The sequence below is a fragment of the Carcharhinus amblyrhynchos genome, chromosome 8 (genome assembly GCF_965287045.1).
Source record: "Carcharhinus amblyrhynchos chromosome 8, sCarAmb.v2.hapA, whole genome shotgun sequence".
Classification (NCBI taxonomy): Eukaryota; Metazoa; Chordata; class Chondrichthyes; order Carcharhiniformes; family Carcharhinidae; genus Carcharhinus; species Carcharhinus amblyrhynchos.
The window spans coordinates 36,388,986-36,412,254 of NC_137331.1; the positions used below are offsets into that span (position 1 = coordinate 36,388,986).

Below are 23,269 nucleotides of genomic sequence, written 5' to 3' on the forward strand. Positions count from 1 at the left end.
AGATGTTACCAGAATTGTTAAAATCATAGAATCGCATAGTGCAAATGTAGGCCATTTGGTCCATCACACCAGCGCTGGGTCTTTGAAAAAACCACCCAATACGCTCAGCTCCTCAACTCTTACTCTGTGTCACTATTAAAACAAAATCAAAGAATAAAAAAGGATTAATCTAACCTTTTCTTCCTTATTATCAGAGAAAGCTAGCTAGAAATATAAAAACAGGCAGTAAGGGTTTCCATAGATAATTTGAAAAGAAAATAGTTAACAAAGTGAGTATTGGTCCTGTAGAAAGAATTAATGATGGAGAATTAATAATGGAAAATAAGGAGATGGTGGATGAATTGAAAAGGTCTTCACAAAAGCAATAACATGCCAGAAATAGGTGCAAATCAGGAAATGGAAGGTGGGGGGAAGAATTGAGAAAATTGCAGCCACCAGGAAAGTGGTTCCTGGTGAGCCCCTGGGTTTTTTAAAGTTTATTTATTGGTCACAAGTAAGGCTTACATTAACACAGCAATGAAGTGACTGAAATCCCCCTAGTTGCCACAGTCTGGCACCTGTTTGAGTCAATGCACCTAACCAGCACTTCTTTCAGAATGTAGGAAGAAACCAGAGCGCCTGGAAAGAATTTAGGAGGCTTTTCTCTTAACATAGTGGTGAATGTGGAACTTGAAGTGGTTGAAGAAGGTACCATTGATGTATTTAAGGGAAGGTTGACACATGCAAGAGGGAGAAGGGATTCAAGAGGTGTTGGAAGAGGTGTATCTGCTGATATAGACCAGTTGGGCCAAATGACCTGTTGCTGTACCTCGATTTTATATAACCCTATATGCATTTCCAGTTTAATGATTAATGTTAATTCTTTTGAACTGTTTAATAGAATTTGTATAGCTTGAAGTGTGAATCTAACGTTTTTTTTTAAGGTTTGGAAGGTACTTTGAACCACCACTCTTGTTACAAAGTATAATCATGATCATTACCATGCTGGTGATGTTGAAGTTATGTACTGCTGTTCGTGTAGCCAATGAACTCACGACACGACGCCGTGCCTTCACAGGTTAGTGCCAATGCTGTAAAGGTAGCCAGAACACCAGCAGATAGTTTTATTGCAATTGTATAAACAGTCAAGTAAACCATTTTATAGAGATGTGAAGCAATATTATTGCCAGAAGGTATTATGTTTTTTTTATTTTATGGTGCTAGAAATTACAGTAACTGGAATTATTTTCCTCAGCTGTTAATTCTATGATTCAGTCACACTTTGCTGTATTCACGATTGCAGTGAGGGTGCTGAATGAAAGGAAACAGACCCAGTCTTTACTTGAAATCGCCCAACTCCAATCCTGTGTTAGTAAGTGTCTCTTTATGCACGCTCAGGTAACCATTCAATACCCTCCACTTGTATGTACTTAACCTCAATTAAGATTGGGTGCTATGGTATGGAGGAAATACTTTTGAAGGGAATGGTGTAGGTTAAGGGGCTGCAACAACCTATCTTTGTACAAGATGTACTCCTAAATATCATATCTAAACTTGAATATACTTATTGTGATAGCGCTGTCTTTTAATCTAGCGAAGCTATCGTTTCTTGACTCTCAAGGTTAGGACGCAAAAGTAAGAAGGTCTGTCGTTAAACTTGTCTCTCTCCATTTCCCACTGCTCATTGAAACTATTCTTTTCCCTCCTGCTATGCCCTGTTCCCATTCCTTATCCCCTATTCCCATTCCTTATCCCCTATTCCCACCATGTTTGATTGTATTGTTGACTATATGCCATTTTGTTTTGGAAGAAACCATAGAAGGGATTTCAGTCCTACCTTGGCTTGTGCTAAATATTTTGCCAACTTTTCAGCGCCTCTCAAGCTAGGTATTCCAGTGAGATGTTGGCACTGGACGTGGGGAGGGAAACACTGACAACGGATGCTAAACAATGGGGAGGCAGTGGCAAAGTGGAATTATTTTCTCAGCTGCCGATGAACTAGTAATCCAGGCACCCGGCTTCGAACTACAGCACAGCAGATGATGAAATTTGAATCCAATAATTAAAAGACCATAAAACCATTGTTGATTGTCGTAAAAATCCATCTGGTTCACTAATGTCCTTTTGGGAAGAAAATCTGTCAACCTTACATGTGACTCCAGTTCCACAGCAATGTGGCTGACTCTTAACTGCCCCCTGAAATGGCCCAGCAAGCAACTCGGTTAAAGGGCATGTCCATCCACATGAATAAATAAATAAATGTGTTGCTTTAAATACTGCAAAGCTGGCAACACAGACTGGAGGGCACCACTTCCTGGTAAGTTTTAAATTAAAACAAAAGATGTGGTTTATACTGTAAACTAACAGCAGAGAGCATTATACATCCTACAATCTAAAAAGATTATATTGAATATGGTTATAAGTCATCACTCGTCTTGGTTTGTGTCCTTGTCTCACTCACCCTTGTCTTTCCCTGTTTGAGGGGTGCAGCGTTAAGTGGTGGGCAGCAGTAAAATTTGACTTGTAATAGCAATTTTGAATAATAGATGCCCTTTGGACCAATGTTCATTGTACTGTGCCTAACCGGGTAGTAATTGTTTCCCAGGCATACTTTGCTTCACAATTCTAGCACATTTTTGTTCAGGATGTTAGGGAGTGTAAATGTACAGTTCTGCAGCATCAAATCTAGTTCCTTGATTAGAATTTTATTCATTGCACATCTGAAAATTCAGTTCTTGAACAATGCAACATAAACAATGTTGGGGCAGAGGAGCTGTGTGTTGTGCAGTGCAGTCAATCTCAATTCAGAGACAGCATTGAAGTAGCTTTGCCCAATTAAATTAGACTCATGTTAAATTAGTTTTGTTTCAGAGTATGGCATATTTTATTGGGCCAGGTCAATTTTGATACCAGTGTTTGTGTATTACAGAAAATGGTATAAAACTGCAAGGGGAGAGTACAGAGATCTAAATTAAATAGGCATTTTATCCACAATATTCTGCCTCTGACCAGCACTGTATGCTTTCCTGTATAATGAGTGCCCTCTAGCACTTCACCCAAGAATATCTTATTTGCATCTAGATGATGAGCCTCTTTATGGTTTCTCACTACTGGGAACCTATCTGATTCTCTAATGTCCTTACCTAGTCTGGCCCACATGTGAATCCAGAACCATAGCAATGTAGTTGATCCTCAGCTGCCCTCCAAGGGCAACCATGGATGGGCAATAAATGCTGTCCAGCCAGTGACACTCATGTCCCACAAATGAATAAAAAAATCATCACCAAGTCTAATCTTGCTCTTACCAGATGCAAAAATGTGGACTTCCATGTTGGTATAGCTGAATGATAATCAGGATCAAGAGCCCCTTCTGTGAATTCTGCTCTTTCCTCCTCCCAACTTGAGGTTGCTAAGCCTGTTTGTGGTATGACTGATCTCAGGTGCATGTGGTTAGTTAGCTCAGTACAGGGTGTCATGTTATATATGGCTCAGTATCACATTGTGGTCGTTGACCAGTTGAAGCACTCTGATAAAGCTTTGGGGAGAGAGTCTTGAGTGCCTCAGAATACACTGGCCATTAAAGGTTGAATGTCACCTACCCTTTGAGTTGGGCGAGTGATGCTCATTGGGTGTTTACTGAGACAAGAAAAATGTGGCATGTTCTTCATCCCAACTAGAACATAAGATTTCAAAAAATGCACAGACATCTAAAGAGCACAGTGGTTAGTACAGCTGCCTCAACGCCAGGGACCTGGGTTCGATTCCCATCTTTGGTCACTGTCTGCATGGAGTCTGCACATCTCCCCTGTGTCTGTGTGAGTTCCCTCTGGTGCTCCAGTTTCTTCCCACAGTCCGAAAGATGTGCTGGTTAGGTGCAATGGCCACACTAAATTCACCCTCAATGCACCCGTACAGGCGCCAGAGTGTGGAGACTAGGGGAATTTTACAGTAAGTTCATTGCAGTGTTAATGTAAGCCTTCTTGTGACGCAAATAAATAAACTTTAAAAAAAACACTAGGTTAGCCTGTCAATGATCTGGATTCAGGCCGCTGTCCACAGTTTGAGTTTAATTTTCCAGGTTCAGTGAGATTACACGCTCTTGCTAACCTATTTTTTAAAAAGCAATTTGAAGTGTAATTTTAATGTATTTGTTTTTATCCTGATTATTACAAATCTTTTCTGTGTTTATCTTTAAATTGTTTCATCCTCAATTTTCGGATAATGACATAACTTAGGAAACATAATTTGAAAGGTTAGGCAATGAAAGACGATTACAGGTTTAAAGGGGGATAATTGTAACTGGTCTTGGGTGGATAGAAGTATGGGTTAAACATTATTAACTTGCTTGAATTCTTTATTAACCTCCCCAGAGCCCCAGTAAATTTATCAGTGTGCATTGGTTGCTGAAAAATACTGGGTTGAATCAAATCAACTTGCTTCTTGTCTTTTCTTCTCTCTGGCTTCTGGTCTGTGTTAATAGACAGTAAAGATGAAGAAATCAAAACTCCTAGGAAGTTCTTTCTGGGTATGTATACACCCATGTAGCATGTACACATCCCAAGATTTACCCTGTAACATTTACCTCAGCCTGCATTTTTTTCCTAGTTTTGTTTGCTGTTGAATGCATGAATGCTTTTGTGTAGAAAGACTTGGTGCGCGCAACCTCTTTATTAGAGGGGAGTGTCTGCACTTAAAGGGTGCGGTTAGTTCATTCTGAACACGCACAGCCCTGAGTATGCTGAGAAGAGAATACTGGGCATGAAGTTGCACAATTTAATTCCCTTTTTCCAATGATATGTGAAAGGTTTGCGCGTTCCAAGGTCTTAATTCAAAGTGATTTTTTTTTAATATGTATCCGTACAGTCTCAGCCAAAACTGATAAGTGTTGAAGATGTAGTGTTAAATTAAGTTGCATGCATCTGAGTATTAATACCAAGTTAGGACGCTTTTCAGGCCAAGATTATGATGTACGATATGCACGCTTAATCGTATGGCAGTTATAATTATTTATTTGGGAGCTTTTTTTTCCCCAGCGTCGAAGGGTCAATTACTCATGGGCAGAGGTTGAAAGTGAGAGGGGGAAAGTTTAAAAGAGATGTCAGGGGCAGGTTTTTTATACAGTAGGTGGTGAATGCCTGGAATGGCTGCTGGCGGAGGTAGTGGAAGCAGATTCTATATCAACATTCAAGAGGCATCTGGATAGGTGCATGAATAGTCAGGGATGTGGATCACATAGAGACAAAACAAAATTAGATTAGACAGCCATTGTATCGGCATAAACTTGGTGGGCTGAAAGACCTGTTCCTGTGCTGCACAGTTCTTTGTTGTTTTTTAATTCAACATTAGCAGGTCTGGCTACAAAGGATGGCAACTTTAAACTTTGTTTAGCAAGCATAGATGACAGAGTTTTCAATTTAAGAAGGGCTATCATGACATTTGTTTCTTCCCTGTAGACTGCTGTCACAAAGCTCACTGGAGCTGTGAAGCAGCAGTCTACAGGGGGAAAAAACCACCGTGCTGCCCATTATGCAGATAATTACATAAATTACCTTTCTGATAAGTCAACTCCCTGTAAAAGTCTGCAGATTGGTGGAGAATAACATATTAATTGGTGGAACAATGAGTAAAGTCGAGAAATTAGTGCATGAATATTTTAATATGGTAAAATGAAAATGCCATGTTATTTTCATGGAGCCAGTTAACAATATGTTGGTTGAGGCAGCAAAGTGACTGTATCTGCGTGTTAAATATGGAAAACATCATTTGTAGGCTTTTCTTTAAAAAAAATTAAAATCCCAATTTTTAAGATCACATAAATTTTCAACATTTCAGAGAAACCATTTTGAAAAAGCTTGGCATTTGTGAAGCATTAACCAGACTCAGTCGATGAAAGATGCAGGCTAGTGGGCACCATAGGTCTATTCTTATGTTTCACACTGTTCTACAAAGGCTAATATTTGAACAGATATTTTGAAACATTTGTCTGTCTTGGTTGATGCTGTTACCTACGCCGCTTACCTATAGTTCCTTATTAATTCAATAATCCTCCGAGTTTTGTGTGTTACTCCTTGGGACATCATGTATATGTCCTTCAGCTGAAACCTCCATTGTATTGCTTTCATTTATTGCCTAAAGGAGCTCATTTGCTACTGAGAATGTGACGAAATGGGAGAAAGCCAGGAAGCGAGACTTATTTTGTGATGTTCCAATCTGTTAACCCTTCCCAGTGTCTTGATACAGCAGGGGTTGCTATCAGTAGCAGTCTTCATTGATCCTGCTGCATTGTGACACAATTTACATGTGTGCGTTTTCTTTATTGTTGCAATGAATCATGTGTTTAAAATGATGGGAGTGGGAAAACCCAACTCATTCCAGTCATCTATTCCAATGAAGTCAGTCAATGGAAATTTTCACATGAACTTATTCAGGATTTACAGGTTTGAATTGTGCACTATAGTATGAAAGACTGCTCATTGAAACCATGCACCCAATCTATAAATCCTAGCCATCTCCAATAAATGGTGTCATGAGCATTGCATGAATGATTTCTTTAATTGCTTATCATTGTTTCAGAAGGCGTTTGACAAGGTACCTCACAAAAGGTTATTGCAGAAGGTCAGGGGACATGGAGTTGGGGGTAGGGTGTTAGCGTGGATAGAGGATTGGTTGTCAAATAGGAGGCAGAGAGTGGGGGTCAATGGGTGCTATTCGGATTGGCGGTTGGTGACTAGTGGGGTGCCCCAGGGGTCGGTGCTGGGGCCTCAGCTATTTACCATTTATATAGATGATCTGGAGGAGGGAACCGAGTGCAGGGTGTCGAAATTTGCTGATGACACCAAGATTGGGGGAAAGGCAAATTGTGCGGAGGGTGTGGAGAGTCTGCAGAAGGATCTAGATAGGCTGGGCGAATGGGCCAGGAAATGGCAAATGGAATTTAATGTTGGCAAGTGTGAGGTGGTCCACTTTGGTAGGAAGAATGGTAGGAAGGACTATTACTTACGTGGCGAAAAACTGCAGCAGGCGACGGTGCAGAGGGACCTCGGGGTCCTTGTGCATGAGTCGCAAAAACCCAGCTTGCAGGTGCAGCAGGTGGTCAGGAAGGCGAATGGGATGCTGGCCTTCATAGCGAGGGGGATTGAATATAAAAGTAGGGAGGTCTTGCTGCAGCTGTATAGGGCATTGGTGAGGCCGCAGCTGGAGTACTGTGTGCAGTTTTGGGCACCGCACCTGCGCAAGGATATTTTGGCCCTGGAGGGAGTGCAGAGGAGGTTTACTAGGCTGATACCGGAGTTGAGGGGATTGAGCTATGAGGAGAGGCTGAATAAACTAGGCTTGTACTCGTTAGAGTTTAGAAGAATGAGGGGAGATCTCATTGAGACGTATAAGATGATGAATGGGATGGATAGGATAGAGGTGGAGAGACTCTTCCCGCTCAAAAAAGACAGTAGGACTAGGGGGCACAGCCTCAAGATAAGGGGGAGGCGGTTTAGAACGGAGTTGAGGAGGAACTTCTTCACTCAAAGGGTGGTGAATCTCTGGAATTCTCTGCCCGTTGAAGTGGTGGAGGCTGCCTCGCTAAATATTTTTAAGAAGCGGGTTGATGGGTTCTTGATAAGAGAGGGGATTAAGGGTTATGGGGAGAGGGCGGGAAAGTGGAACTGAGCCACAACAGATCAGCCATGATCTTATTGAATGGCGGGGCAGGCTCGAAGGGCTAAATGGCCTACTCCTGCTCCTATTTCTTATGTTCTTATGTTAATATTGAACCCTCTATCTCTGACATAACTAGCTATTCAAACCAACCAGTCTTGTAAATATTGACGCAAATTCATGGGTTCTCTTGATTTCCCAAAGACTGTCACTGTTACACAATGTTTTTCACTGGTGTATGGCAACAGAAACAATATGCTATTAAGCCAATAAGTAGGGAAATCTAGTGACTTGGGAATGCCTGGGGTCCTGGTAGAATTGGGGACCCCAATTTGAAATTATACACTTCAAAAAAACAAGTATGGAATAGTTATTCTGAGATGTTCCAGGTAATAAAACATCTGATTATTTTACAGTTTGAGGGCCGAACCTCATCTTTTTTGCAGCAAGGGATATATTTGCTGTTGGTAATACAATCAGGGGTACTTTGAAAGCTTACTTTGTATTGTTCAATTTGTTCTTGCTTCAGTGTTCTGCTCTGTGGTAAATGTAAAATAATTGTGATTTTTTTGTGTGTGAAACCCCTCTTTACTGCTAGCATTTAGAAATGAGAGACCGAGCAACTATGGACTTTGATTCAACAGGAATTTCTTTGTGTTGTATTTAGAAGATGCCTTTTAAGAATTGATTTTATTCGTGATATGCAGTGTTTCCCAGGATAAGATTTCCACCTTGAAGTCTAATAGCAAGCAGTGCGTCCCTCACAAAAGTAAACTTGGCCATTTTAGGAATGTGCGCATGGGTCACATGTGCTACCCGTGTTGTAGCACCGGTTTTGATTGTGTACACTCAACGCATTTAATTTCCTGAGGAAAGTCACAGTTGTAACATAGGGGATGGTGCCAGTTAGTGTGGAGAGAGGTCCCACAAATGACACTGCATCCATGACCAGATAAGTTGATGTAGTAATAGAGGTTGAGGGATAAACATGGGCCCCACTTCTCTTTGATGTGGTTCGTGCGATCTTTTGCACCCAGCTAAGAGTGTGGACAAGGCCACTGTTAAATGTCTCGTTTGAAGGAGGGCAACTCTGACAGTGCAGTATTCCCTCAGTCTTGCAATGGGGTGTCAGCCTAGATTTTGTGCTCCAGCCTATGCACTGATGAGGATTTAAATAGTTAAATAAGGCTTCTTCTAGAGAGGTTACAAAACATTGAAACTTGAAGACAGTTCAAGGCATTAACATAGCATAACAAATACGCTTCGCTTAAATGATACTTTCTGTAGGTTTGCCAAGTTGCATGATGCCTTCATTTGGTGTCTGATTTTTACCATCAAATAGCACAAGATTACTTGCTGAAATAATGGCAAATTGCACAGCACAGTATATAAAAATATGGTCAAAGTAATGGTAACTTATAAGATGATTTAATATTGGGCTTTGAAATTAGTCTTTCAAACATGTGGCTATGTTTTTTGGCACAAAACTTTATTTAGCAGAAATGCAATTTCTATCTCGATTAATGCAAAATTATAATAATGAATGGGAGTCAATGAAGCTTCAATCTTCAGTAAAGGGCAGCACGGTGTTAGCACTGCTGTCTCACAGCACCAGGGATCAATTCCCAGCTTGGGTGACTGTGTGGCGTTTGCACGTTATCCTCGTGTCTGCATGGGTTTCCTTGGGATGCTCCGGTTTTGAACATTCCAAAAATGTGCAGGTTAGGTGGATTAGCCGTCGTAAAGTTGTGGGGTTACAGGGATAGAGTGGGGGAGAGAGCCAGGGTTAGATATTCTGTTGGAGAGTCAGAGCAGACTTGGGCCAAATGGCCTCATCTGTACTGCAGGGATTCTATGGTTCTGTTCTGCAGTGGTTAGCACTGCTGCCTCAAGTGTCAGGAACCCAGTTCGACTCCCAGCTTGGGTCACAGCCTGTATGGAATTTGCACGTTCTCCCCATTTCTGCATGGGTTTCCTCCGGGTGCTCCGGTTTCCTCCCACATTTTGAAAGGCATGCGGGTTAGGTGTGTTGACCCGAACAGGTGCCGGACTGTGGCAATAGGGGAATTTCACAGTAACTTCATTGCAGTGTTAATGTAAGCCTTGCATTTGACTAATAAATAAACCTTTTATAATAAATCATGGAAAATTTTGTAAAAAGAATATAATGCAGTCTTGGCCCTGTAGAGGTCAGTGTTTGATAGTGATTGCTATAAATCTAAGTAGCTACATAATTTTTATTCAGGCAGATGTTGTGGACATTACAAATACATTTTAATTGTCGATATAAAATGAAAAACTGATTTATCAAAAATGGGTGCAATGTTGCTTGAAACAAAATTTTGACTATTTTGGTTCTTTTTCAAGTTTTGACTTAAAACTGTGCTTAAAGTGCCAACGCTTACCAAATATACTTGGACAAATGTTCAGCCGGGGCCCTTTGCAGTTCTGCAGATTAGCCTTCCCTGCAGCTAAAGTATATTCCAGCATGGATAGCAGCATTCTTTCAGTTACGGCAGTGTCTGAAGAGAAAACTGGAGGAAACTGCACTGGGTAAACTTTCAAATGATCTAAAAGCTTTTTCATATAAAATCTATTGCGAAATTGCAGTCATTACCAGCTATTAGAGATTTGCCTGTAACTTCGTAGACAGGGCCAAGTCATTGTTCGACTAGCAAATGGACTTCACTTGAAGTGCTATTACTACCCTCCCTAATTCTAGCAGAACTGTGAGGTGGTTTTAGGGGCGGCAAGGTGGCACAGTGGTTAGCACTGCTGTCTCACAGCACCAAGGACATGGGTTCAACCCCGGCCTCTTGTGACTGATGGTGTGGAGTCTGCACATTCTCTCCATGTCTCCGTGAGTTTCCTCGGGTGCCCCAGTTTATTCCCGCACTCCAAAGAAGTGTAGGTTAGATGGATTGACCATGGTGAATTGCCCCTTCGTTGTCCAAAGATGTATAAATTAAGGGGCATTAGCATGCTATATACATGGGGTTAGGGAATAGGGTCTGGGTGGGATGATCGGAAGGTGCGGACTCGATGGGCAGAATGGTCTGCTTCTGCACTGTATGGTTTCTATGATTCATTTGCTCAATTGTGAGTATAGACTGCGATGGTTAAATTGATCTGTGCCACAATCTTTTTTCAAGCACTGTGTGGCCTTCTAAGGTTCCAAAATGGCAGGCAGGAAGCACCACAGCAATCAAGAATCATCCATTCCCCATGCCTGAAACAAGAGTTGGTTCCTGTGCTCGAACAAGTGAGGGGTCTTACGGCTCTTGGGACCTCCTACAACATCAATTTGCCCTGAAACGAGCCATCGTTGGGGAAAACCAACCCAAAAATACAATACTTTTCATTGTAACCTAATATGTGACCATTATAAAACAATTCAATTCAACTCAAACATTATAGAATCCTACAGTGCAGGAGGAGGCCATTCGGCTCATCGAGCCTGCATTAACAACAATCCCCCCAGGCCCTATCCCTGTAACGCCACATATTTACCCTATTAATCCCCTTGACATCCCCCTAACACCAAGGAGCAATTTAGCATGGCCAGTTCACCTAACCTGCACACTTTTGGACCATGGGAGGAAACTGGAGCACCTGGAGGAAACCCACCAGACACAGGGAGAACGTGCAACTCCACGCAGACAGTCACCCAAGCCGAGAATCAAACTGATGATAACTGCTGCATCTTGTGAACAGACCTGCTGTTGAAGCAGCAAATGAGGTTTGCCTATTTCAATGCACTGGATTAATACAGAATCCAGTCATGTCTAAGCGTACACATCAAACATACATAATAAATGATAATAGCCTTCAGAGATCCAGGAGCAGCTGTAGCTTTTTCCACCTCTAGCTTTATAAGAATCCTATAAGGCCATGTTAAAAAAACTTATTGAAATGTTCACTGTGCAACAGAAAGATATTTTCTTTCCTAAATTATTATTATTGTCAGCATCTCAACAGTCAGTAGCCTGTTTGACCAGGAGTTTCAGACCCTGCTCTTCCCTGTCCGACATTATACACGGACAGTAATGCATTGTAACACTGAGCCTGAAAGTCTAACTTAATGTCCCAATCTCCTATTGGAAAATATTGGAGACAGCATCAACTGCGATTAGTTTAGCTAGCTCAGCACAGGTCAGGATCAAATCTGGGAGTTTCTTGTTTCTTTTCACCCAGTTTTGAGATATTGGAGTTTCTATTTGCTGTACTAAAGTTTGAACTGCAAAATATGAATTATTTAGAAGCGGGATGAACACTAATGTAGGGAAGTTTCCATTTATTACTGTTGATTTCTTTAAAAAAAACAGATCACTGCCTGGAACCGGGTAGAAGTCTAACGATACCAAGTTGAAGTCCAACAGGTTTATTTGAAATTACGAGCTTTCAGAGCGCTGCTCCTTCATCAGGCTCATAAGTTCATGAGATACAGAAGCAGAATTAAGCCATTTGGCCACGATCCTGCTCCACCATTCGATCGTGGCTGATATGCTCCTCATCCCCATTTTTCTGCCTTCTCCCCATAATCTTTCAACTGATTACCAATTTAAAAAATCTATCTAACTCCTCAAATTTATTCACTGTCCCAGCATCCACCGTACTTTGGGGTAGCGAATTCCACAGATTCACAACCCTTTGGGAGAAGTAGTTTTTCCTCAACTCTGTTTTAAATTTGCTACCCCTTTTCCTAAGATTATGACCTCTTGTCCTAGAATGCTTCACCAGCGAAAGCATCTGCTCCACATCTGCTTTATCCACATCTTTTATCATCTTGTATACCTCAATTTGATCTCCTCTCATTCTTCTAAATTCCAGAGACTGTGGGCCTAAATTGTGACTCACTTGATGAAAGAGCAGTGCTCCTAAAGCTTGTGATTCCAAATAAACCTGTTGGACTTTAACATTGTGTTGTGAGACTTTTTACTGTGAACCACCCCAGTCCAATGCCTGCATCTCCACATCATAGGAACAGGTAGATCCATCTTGTTCTCAAGTGGGGGCTTGGTTTAGTTCAATCAGTTGGACAGCTAGTTCATGATGCAGGGCGATGCCAACAGCACAGGTTCAATTCTCATTTTGACTGAGGTTATTCATGAAGGCCCTACCTTCTCAGTCTTGCCCCATGCCTGAGGTGTGGTGATCCACAGGTTAAAATCACCACCAGTCAAGCGGAGAAGACTGTGGTGACTTCACCTCACTGAAAACGCACAATATAACTACTTCTCCTGAGCTGTACATCTGCACAATTCACTCCCACTTGTTTTTTTACTGTCAGCCCAATTAAACATAGAGAACAAGGAGAGCTGAGTTGCTACTGTTTGAACGTAAATCCCTTTAATGGAACTTCTACTGACAAAAGCCAGGCATTAAAGGAAAGCTGTTTAAAATGTCAGCCTATTTAATAGACAGGAGGAAACATTTTATTTAGCTAATGCTTCATGTCATTTTTTTTTACATTGCAATGTTCAGTCTTTGTTCAAATTTATTTTGCAGCAGTTAGGTACGAGTTTTTTCTTTCATCAAATCCTAAATTGCGTTTTATGAGTTGGACCGCAATGGATCTTTTTAATTGTTAAGGGAAGCAGCAAAATCATCATTCATATCACAGAAACTGATTACAGAAATTCTTTCTGCACTATGGTGAGATTCTTGAAGACTTTCAAAGCATGTCGTCACACTTGCATTCTTGAAGTGATGCAAGATGACAAAAGCCAAGTTTGGGAGGTCAGAAGTTTCCAAGGTTGGTGTCAAAATAAGGGGGTCTCCCATTTCAGTCACAGATAGCAAGGAATTTCTTCTTAGATGGCCGTTAGTCTTTGATATTTCTTTTGTGGAGAGCAGCGAGGTTAAGTCATTGAATAGATTCAAGGCTGAATCAGAGACAGACTTTTGGACTACAAGCTTGTGGGCCGACAAACAGGAAATTGGAGTTAGGGTCACAATCAGATTAACCATGTGGCAGAGCAGGCTAGACATGCTGAATGGCCAATCACACTCCTGTTTCTTCCCATCTTCTCATAGTTTGGTGGATATAGTGAAGTAACCTTGTCATATAATGTGAAAGTTCAGTGACACACATCATGACATGCTGCCCTTTGGAATGACAGTTTCTGTGTTGTCAGGCTACGGCAGTGGTAGGGAGGTGAGATTTTCTGGGGCCTCAAGAACGGAAAAATGTGTTAGGCATGGTGACTTTATTAGGTGGGAGCTGAAATTTCACTTTCCCGACAGTGAGTTCAGGCACGCTGGCATAGCATTGTTGCCTCACAGCGCCAAGGACCCGGGTTCGATTCCTGGCTTGGGTTACTGTCTATGTGGAGTTTGCAGGTTAACATAGAACGTAGAACATTACAGCGCAGAACAGGCCCTTCGGCCCACGATGTTGCGCCGACCAGTTACAAAACAATGACCCACTAACCTAAACCAATCCCTTCTCGTCCATAAACCTATCCACGGATCTCTTAAACGCCCCCAAACTAGGCGCATTTACAACTGCAGCAGGCAGGGCATTCCAATCCCTCACCACCCTCTGGGTAAAGAACCTACCCCTGACATCCGTCCTATAACTACCACCCCTTAATTTAAAGCCATGCCCCCTCGAGCTAGATTTCTCCATCAGAGGAAAAAGGCTATCACTATCCACCCTATCTAAACCTCTAATCATCTTATATGTTTCAATAAGATCCCCTCTTAGCCGCCTTCTTTCCAGCGAAAACAACCCCAAATCCCGCAGCCTCTCCTCATAGGACCTCCCTTCCATACCAGGCAACATCCTGGTAAACCTCCTCTGCACCCTCTCCAAAGCCTCCACATCCTTCCTATAATGTGGGGACCAGAACTGCACACAGTACTCCAAGTGCGGCCGCACCAGAGTTGTGTACAGTTGCAACATGACGCTGCGACTCCTAAATTCAATCCCCCTACCAATAAACGCCAGGACACCGTATGCCTTCTTAACAACCTTATCTACTTGACTCCCAACTTTCAGGGACCTATGTACACACACACCTAGATCCCTCTGCTCATCCACACTATTCAAAGTCCTCCCGTTAGCCCTATACTCGACACATCTGTTATTCCTACCAAAGTGAATTACCTCACACTTCTCCGCATTAAACTCCATCCGCCACCTCTCGGCCCAGCTCTGCAACCTGTCTAAGTCTTCCTGCAAACTATGACACCCTTCATCACTATCTACCACACCTCTGACTTTGGTGTCATCAGCAAACTTACTAATCCACCCAACTATACCCTCATCCAGATCATTAATAAAAATTACAAACAGCAGTGGCCCCAAAACAGATCCCTGAGGCACACCACTCGAAACCGAACTCCATGATGAATATTTACCATCAACCACCACCCTCTGTCTCCTATCCGCTAGCCAATTCCTGATCCAATTCCCTAGATCACCCCCAATCCCATACATCTGCATTTTCTGCAGAAGCCTACCATGGTGAACCTTATCAAACGCCTTACTAAAATCCATATACACCACGTCCACTGCCTTACCCCCATCCACCTCTTTGGTCACTTTCTCAAAAAACTCAATAAGATTAGTAAGGCACGACCTACCCGCCACAAAACCATGCTGACTATCTCCAATCAATTCTTTACTCTCCAAATAACTATAAGTCCTATCCCGAATAATTTTTTCTAAAACCTTGCCCACAACAGAAGTGAGACTCACCGGTCTATAATTCCCAGGGAAGTCTCTGTTCCCCTTCTTAAACAATGGGACAACATTCGCTAACCTCCAATCTTCCAGTACTATACCAGAGGCCAACGACGACCTGAAGATCAGAGCCAGAGGCTCTGCAATCACTTCTCTTGCCTCCCAGAGAATCCCTTTGTCAGTGTGGGTTTCCTCCGGGTGCTCCGGTTTCCTCCCGCAGTCCAAAGATGTGTGGGTTAGGTGCATTGACCACACTAAATTGCCCCTTGATGTCCTGGGATGCGTAGTTTAGAGAGATTAGCGGGATAAACATATGGGGTTACAGGGAGAGGGCCTAGGTAGGATTGTTGTCAGTGCAGACTTGATGGGCCAAATGGCCTCTGGTTGACCCATAGAATCCCTGAAGGGATTCTGTGATTTGGAAATTCAAGGTAATGGCCTGATTGGGTGGCATCCAGCCTCATGCCATCCCGTGGTGGTTTCCCACTTGTGATATGTTTGCATACTCTCAACACTCACTATTCTAAAGCTGTTTTTAATTGTGAGCTAACTGCGTGGTAAAGTCATTGGCACATGGAAATCTCATGGCACCAAGTTCATTCTGGTTTTACAGATGGCATGCAACATTGTTGGCTTTGTGCCCCAGGTCAGTGGGTTTTCCTCGTTGAACCCTATGGCCCAAGGGAGGCAAGCAGGAAGACAAGTGGCTTGCAAGGAGGCTGAAGCCTGTTACAGGTGAGGGCAGGGTTTTGTGGAAGTGGGGTTTGTGGAACATGGTGAAGTGATGCATTTGGTAGATCGATTCGGGGCAGGACCTACTCAGTTAATGGTAGGGCATTGGGGAGAGTTACAGAATAAAGAAATCTACAGATTCATATCTCCCTAAAAATGGAGCCACAAGTGGACAGAGTGGTGAAGAAGGCATTCGGCATGCTTGGTTTCATTGATCAGAACATCGAATATGGGAGTTGGAACACCTTGTTGAAGTTGTACAAGATATTGATAAGACCATACTTGGAATACTGTGTTCTGGTCACCCTATTATAGAAAGAATATTATTAAACTAGAAAGAGTCCAGAAAAGATTTTCTAGGATGCTACCGGGACTTGATGGTTTGAGTTGTATGGAGAAGCTGAATAGATTTGAATCATCCATTCAAATAAAAAGAAAATACTGTGGATTCTGGAAATCTGGAATAAAAACATAAGATGCTGGATTAACTCAGCAGGTCCGGCAGCATCTGTGGAGAGAGAAACAGAGTTAACGTTTCAAATTTAAACAACCCTTCTGTGGTTTTGCTGAAGGATCGTTTAGATCTGAAACGTTAACTTTCTCTCCGCATACGCTGCTGGACTTGCTGAGGTTACCCAGCATCTTCTGTTTTTATTTGTATTATCCAAGTTGAGAGTGATTTTGGACATCGAAGTTTAACAAAGAGAGTTTGTGGATGTGTGAAATTACTGGCTACTAGAGGATGCCAAGTTTAGCCTTGTCCCACAGAGTGATGAGTTCAACATTAAATGGTAACATGAATATTCAATACTATTAAGAGTGAATGTAAAAACACAACATTGTTTCTTCCACAATAAAGAAATGTCCCGGACCTCTCTGTAACCAGGAAAGGATGCTAACGATTACGCGTGCCAATACATGTGGCTTCCAGACTTAAATCAGTCTTGATGAATGAAGATGCTTGTGCATGAATAAATTGAAACCAGTTTAGTGTAAAATATTTACATGTGAAATTTGAATTTGAAAAGCACCCTTGCCACCTTTGTACTCTCAGTGAATCTTCCGGTATTGGCAATGAAGTTGCACAGGAAAGCAGTGGCCTTGATATCTGTCTATCCAGGAGGCTTTTCATACCCCACCTACACCCACTGCATCCTCAGCCAATGGCGGATTTCACTGCTGAAGTGCCTCATCTGGGATCACGTGTGCCTCCCGTATATGTCGCCAGCATTTCAAATTGTAATTGTGTGGGTATCAGCAAAAAAAGCGAGCGAATGGGAGTGGCCCGCGCTCCCCTTTCATTGCCAGGAACAGAGTGCCATGGCTAAGATTCCACTCTACTTGTGTGGGACATTCAGTCCTTGATGAGCAGTAAATCTCTCTACTTCAATCATAATGAAAACCAAATACAGCATCTTCACTGCCTTCCACAAACGCATCCTCTAGTAGCCAGTAATTTCACACATCCACAAACTAACCCCTACCTTCCCCCAGTTGCTGTCTCACTTTGAACCAAACTCTTTGCAGCATTGGCATTCTGTTTATCCACAAACTGAGCTTCCAGCCAGAATCCACAATTTACTTAACAGCCACCTCCTTCCATAATTGTTACGCTTTCTGTCTCCACCCATGCTTTGTCTCATCAATTGCTGAAATCTTTTTTCCATACTTTGCCCAGGGGGCAGCGCAGTGGCACAATGGTTAGCACTGCAGCCTCACATCTCCAGGGACCATGGGTTGTATTCCCGACTTGGGTCACTGTATGGAGTTTGCACGTTCTCCCCATGTCTGCACGCGGTTTCCTCTGGGTGCTCTGGTTGCCTCCCACTGTCCCAAAGATGTGCGGATTAGGTTGATTGGCCATGCTAAAATGCCCACAGTGTTCTGGGGTATGTAGGTCAGAGGAATTAGTGGGGTAAATGTGTGGGCTTGTGCAGATAGGGAATGGGGTGGGATTGTTTTCAGTGCAGACTCAGTGGGCTGAATGGCCTCCTTCTGCACCCTATGCATTCTATGATTAGATATTTCTATGCACCCCTGACCTGCTATTCCCCATCCTTCATAAACTTAATTGCTGGCACTTCTAGCTCATGGGCACACTTCCTACAACATCGTGGCAAATGAAAATTTAACAGCTCAAATCATTAGGGGAAAATGCCAACCATCCCAAATTATGTATATTTTTTCTTTATTAGAACAGCTTGATGCCGAAGATTATAATGGTGCAGAGAGGCAAGCATTAAGCATCAAGCTTAAAAAAAAGGAGAAATCCAGTGGACCAAGAACTAGTAAAGCAACAGGGGTCCAAAAAAACTACTGAGATGCAAAGAATATGGGGGAAGAAGTTTGCAAAGCTCACAGCAATAGTGTTTACAATACATTGTGGGCGCAGTAAATGGAAATTTAAGCCTATTAAGTCAGATACAGGTGAGGCTATAATCGATTGACGAAATGGCAGACTTGTGAAATAAGTACTTATTTCGTATCCATCTTCCCAGTGAGTAAAGTAGGCAAAATACTATTGGTACAAGGAACTGAATACGGAATGGAGGAACTTTGAATATAAATAAAATATGCCGGTGAAGAAAGCATTGACGCTTATGTTAAACAAGTATCCACCAATTGCTGGCTTCCATTCCTAGATACTAATAGTGAGGAAACAGCAAATGTGTTAGTCATAATTTTCCTCTCTAGGTTTATGAATTGATTAGAAAATTGCAATTGGCACTATTACTTAAAGGAAGGCGGAAGAACTGAAGTAACTACAGACCTGTTGGTTTAGCATTGGTCGTGGATAGTTACCAGAATCAAAGTTGATTGAGCGCTTGGATAAATGTGAGCTGTGGGTAGGAGCTATCTGACTAATCTAGTTGAATCTTTTGAGAAATGATGAACAGAGGAGAGCCTCTGAATGTAGATTTTCAGAAGCTATTTGATAAGACTTCACATGAGATTACAAGCAATAATTAAAGGGCATTGTTACGATCCTAGATGATGTTATAACTGGATGGAAAAGTCCCAGACTGGAATGCTGGCCTAAAAAACTATAGCTTTTACTTATTTTGTAAAAGATGGAGGAATGGAGTTACAGGACTGGGCGGCACCGTGGCACAATGGTTAGCACTGCTGACTCACAGCGTCAGGGACCTAGGTTCAATTCCTGGCTTGGGTCATTGTTTGTGTGGAGTCTGCACATTCTCCCGTGTCTGCGTGGGTTTCCTCCAGGTGCTCCGGTTTCCTCCCACCGTCCAAAGATGTGCAGGTTAGGTAGATTGGCCATGCTAAATAGTGCCAAGGGGGCCTAGTTAAGGTAAATGCATAGGGTTATGGAGATAGGACCTGGGTGGGATTGTGGTCAGTGCAGACCCTCACTGTAAGATTCTACGACTCTGTGACTGCTCATTAATTTTAAAGAAAAAAGATGTTTATTAAACATGAAACATTGGATTATGATACAATCCTGCTTTACTCCCGACTGAGTTTAACAACTACATATTAACAAAGATTAGAATGTACACCATAATACAATGGTCTCATTAACACGCAAAGTCCCTTTTAAGCACATAAGATGACTGTGGTCAAATACATACACTGCGCACTGAACCCAAGTTAGTGTCTGTGGATTTCTCCTCAGAATCCCCTCCAGCTGATTGTCAGAGGAGAGTTTCTGAACTCCACTCCCAAAAACACACTTCAAAATTGTATCTCATAGAATGCTTTCTTTTTAGTGGTTTGCGTTCTGAAATCCAGTCCAGATTTTCCAAATGACACTTTTAACCAAAGCTCCATTTAAAAACAGTGAATCCAGTCCAGGTTTTACACCAATGTCTTTAGGATTTCTGTGACTTGATTGCTGTACAAACTATTCACAATTCCTTTAGCTCTCAATTCCCAGACTGTATTAAAATGGTCAATTGTCCGTCTAACTCAGAACACCATTTTTCTTTGAATTCTCCTGAACAACACTTTGGTCTCTTCTCTTTCCTTCAGTCATTTTTAGACATTCTTTCTATCCCAATTCCCTGGTTATCTGGACATGTTCTTTGGGAAGCATACTTCTTTGCACCTCCAATCGTGTACAGTCTTTCTTTTGGCAGAGTTGAAAGACATTCACTCCTCGATGTCCTGTCTTCAACCACAATATATCCAGCTAAAATTAAAACTTAAAAGCTTTCCTACCTTACCTCCATAGCCTCCAGTTGCTAAGCTGTGGCTATGTGCTTATGCCTTTTATTTATTCTTCACGCCATAACCCTCTCTAAGCGCAGTACATTCGCATCGGAATTGAAACCAAGCCCCACACATACAAACACCTTTAACCTTCCAGGCGCAGAAACAGTAAATTAAACCCACTTGAAATTATGCCTTATTTCTAATGTTTACCAAAACAAGCATAAATCCCTTAAAACTCCCTTTGCTTTCCTGACAACACGTAATTGGAGGTAATCAAATACCAATGCATCACATGGTGGGGAAGCACAAGATAGAATTGGGATATTGATAGGATATGAAAAGTGCCCTTCAGGGATCTCTACTGGGTGTTCAGCTTTTCACTCTGTACATTCATGACTTGGATGTAGGAATCATAGAATCTTTCCGTGCAGAAGGAGACCATTCGGTCAGTCGACAACAATTCCACCCAGGCCCTATCCCCATATCCCCGTGAATTTACCCTAGCTAGTCCCCCTGACACTAAGGGACAATTTAGCATGGCCAATCCATTTAACCCGCACATCTTTGAGTTGTGGGAAGAATGATGTGGGTATGCCAGCGTTGGACTGGCGTAAACACAGTAAAAAGTCTGACAACACCAGGTTTTAGTCCAACCTATTTATTTGATAATATACTCACTAGCTTTCGGGGTTACCCCCTTCGTCAGGTGAATGGACGAAGGGGGTAACCCCGAAAGCTAGTGAGTATATTATCAAATAAATAGGTTGGACTAAAACCTGGTGTTGTCAGACTTTTTATTGTGGGAAGAAACCAGAGCACCCAGAAGAAACCTACGCAGACACAGGAGAACATGCAAACTCCACACAGACAATGATCCAAGCCAGGAATCAAATCCAGGTCCCTGGCACTGTGAAGCAGGAGTAGTAACCACTGTGCTGCCATGCTGCCTGGAATAGAAAGGTATATTCAAGTTTGCAGATGGCACTTAGCCAGGGGGTGTCAATTGTGTAGATGGAATCAGATTACAACCCTCTTTCTGTTTTTCCAAACCTGGCTTTTTGTACATCAGTCTTTGTCCCACTATTGGTGGCTTTAGAGTCATAGATGTTTATAGCATGGAAACAGGCCTTTCAGCCCAACTTGTCCATGCTGCCCTTTTTTTGAAACCCCTAAGCTAGTTCCAGTTGCTCCTATTTGGCCCATATCCCTCTACACCCATCGTACCTATGTAACTGTCTAAATGCTTTTTAAAAGACAAAAAAATGCTTTTTAAAAGACAAAAATATTCTCTGAATTTCTTTCCCTGCCCTCCCCGTCCAACTCCTTCTCCTTTTAAGGGCTTCCTCAAAATCTGCCTCATTAATCAAGTTTTCTGTCAACCGTTTTACTATCTCCTCCATTGACGTGGCATGAGTTAATGTCAGACTGTGCTTTTGTGACACAGTTTGGGTTGTCGTTTTGAGATTCAAGACACCATTTAACTGCAAGATGTTGTTGAGAGTGTAAATTCAGTGTGGCGATGAGACTTCATATTTCAAAGTTGTTGAAGCGTAATCAGATTTGTGACTGAACTCCCCTTAGAGAAGCTGTCAAAATTGATAACTATTTTTAGTGACCTGCATACTCATACTAATTCGTAAAAAGTGGGGCGAGACAATAAGGAGCAGAAAAATTCTTGATATAGTAAGAGATTTTGGTAATTAAGTAAGAAACATAAAATGAGATGCCTATTTGAAACCCTGATGCTTTTATTTACCTTTTTAAACATTGACCAGTGATAAGTGGAATACTGTGTGCAGTTTTGGTCACACTATTATAGAAAGGATATTATCAAACTAGAAAGAATGCAGAAAAGATTTACTAGGATGCTACAGGGATTAGATGTTCTGAATTATAAGGAGAGCTGGGAGTTTTTTTCCTGGAGTAGAGGAGGCTTAGCGATGATCTTATAGAAGTCTACAAAATAGTGAGGGGCACTGATCAATCAATTTCTTTTCCCAAAAATAGGGGAGCCTAAAACTAAAGAGCTTAGGTTTGAGGTGAGAGGGAAGAGATATAAAAGAGTCCAGAGGAGCAGTTTTTTTTTATTCAGAGGGTTGTGAGTGTCTGGAACAAGCTGCCAGAAGTAGTAGTAGAGGTGGGTACAATTTTGGCTCTAATAAAGCATTTAGGCAGTTACATGTGTAAGGTGGGCCAAATGCGGGCAACTGGGACAAGTTTAGTGGTAAAAACTGGGCAGCGTGGACAAGTTGAGCTGAAGGGCCTGTTTCCATGCTGTAAACCTCTTTGACTCTCAGTCTTATGTGACCATGAGTTAAAATGATAATTTGGTCATCATTAACTTCAAATGGTTTGCCTAGATGTTTTACTTAATATTTTGCTTTTGTTTTTAGACTTCGATTTGCAGTACTTCTGGCTATGGAGCAGATTTATTGATTATATACAGTGTGTACTGGCTTTCACTACTGTTGCTGCATACATAACCTACCTCCTTATTGATTCTTCACTCTTTGTGGAAACACTTGGCTTCTTCGCTGTCTTCACCGAGGCAATGCTTGGCACACCACAACTGTATCGCAATTACGAGAACAAATCAACAGAAGGCATGAGGTAAGAGAGCCCATATGGTGCTGTGATAAAATCCTGCGGGTAAAGAAACATGTATTTATCATGCTCTTGGCTGGTTCATTGCTCTTTAAGGTGTGGTTACTATAGACTAGAGCAAAAGTAAGATTCCACGTGGCAACTCCACAAACGACTATGAATAACAAGTTCTACTTCTAACACTGCTTGTTGGGTGGTCGCCATGATGTGGAGTTGCCAGTGTTGGACTTGTTTAGGCACAGCAAGTAGATTTTGGTATCTTGTCTGCTTTCTTGCATCTTTTTGGTATCCTGTCTGCTTTCTTGCATTTACTTACTGTTGGGTGGTCAGTGATGGCAACAGGACACTGGAAGAGTTCCCTCCCCCTCTTTTGTATCCACCTCACCTGCAGAGCCTCAATTTACCATCTCAAGTAGAAGATGGCACCTCTAACAAAGCAGC

General features: G+C 42.0%; 1 protein-coding gene across 6 annotated transcripts in view; it reads left to right on the forward strand.

Annotated features, from left to right (window-relative positions):
• Window positions 1-23,269, forward strand: part of slc66a2 (solute carrier family 66 member 2) — a 47,372-nt gene that overhangs the window by 12,368 nt on the left and 11,735 nt on the right. For 5 of the 6 annotated variants that reach the window (XM_080193889.1, XM_080193890.1, XM_080193892.1 and 2 more), the window contains exons 3-4: window positions 924-1,057; window positions 22,618-22,834. In XM_080193889.1, the coding sequence (XP_080050015.1) occupies window positions 924-1,057; window positions 22,618-22,834 (351 nt within the window). Of the gene's footprint in view, window positions 1-923; window positions 1,058-4,459; window positions 4,505-22,617; window positions 22,835-23,269 lie in introns of all 6 variants that reach the window. The other variant, XM_080193893.1, reaches the window with a different exon arrangement.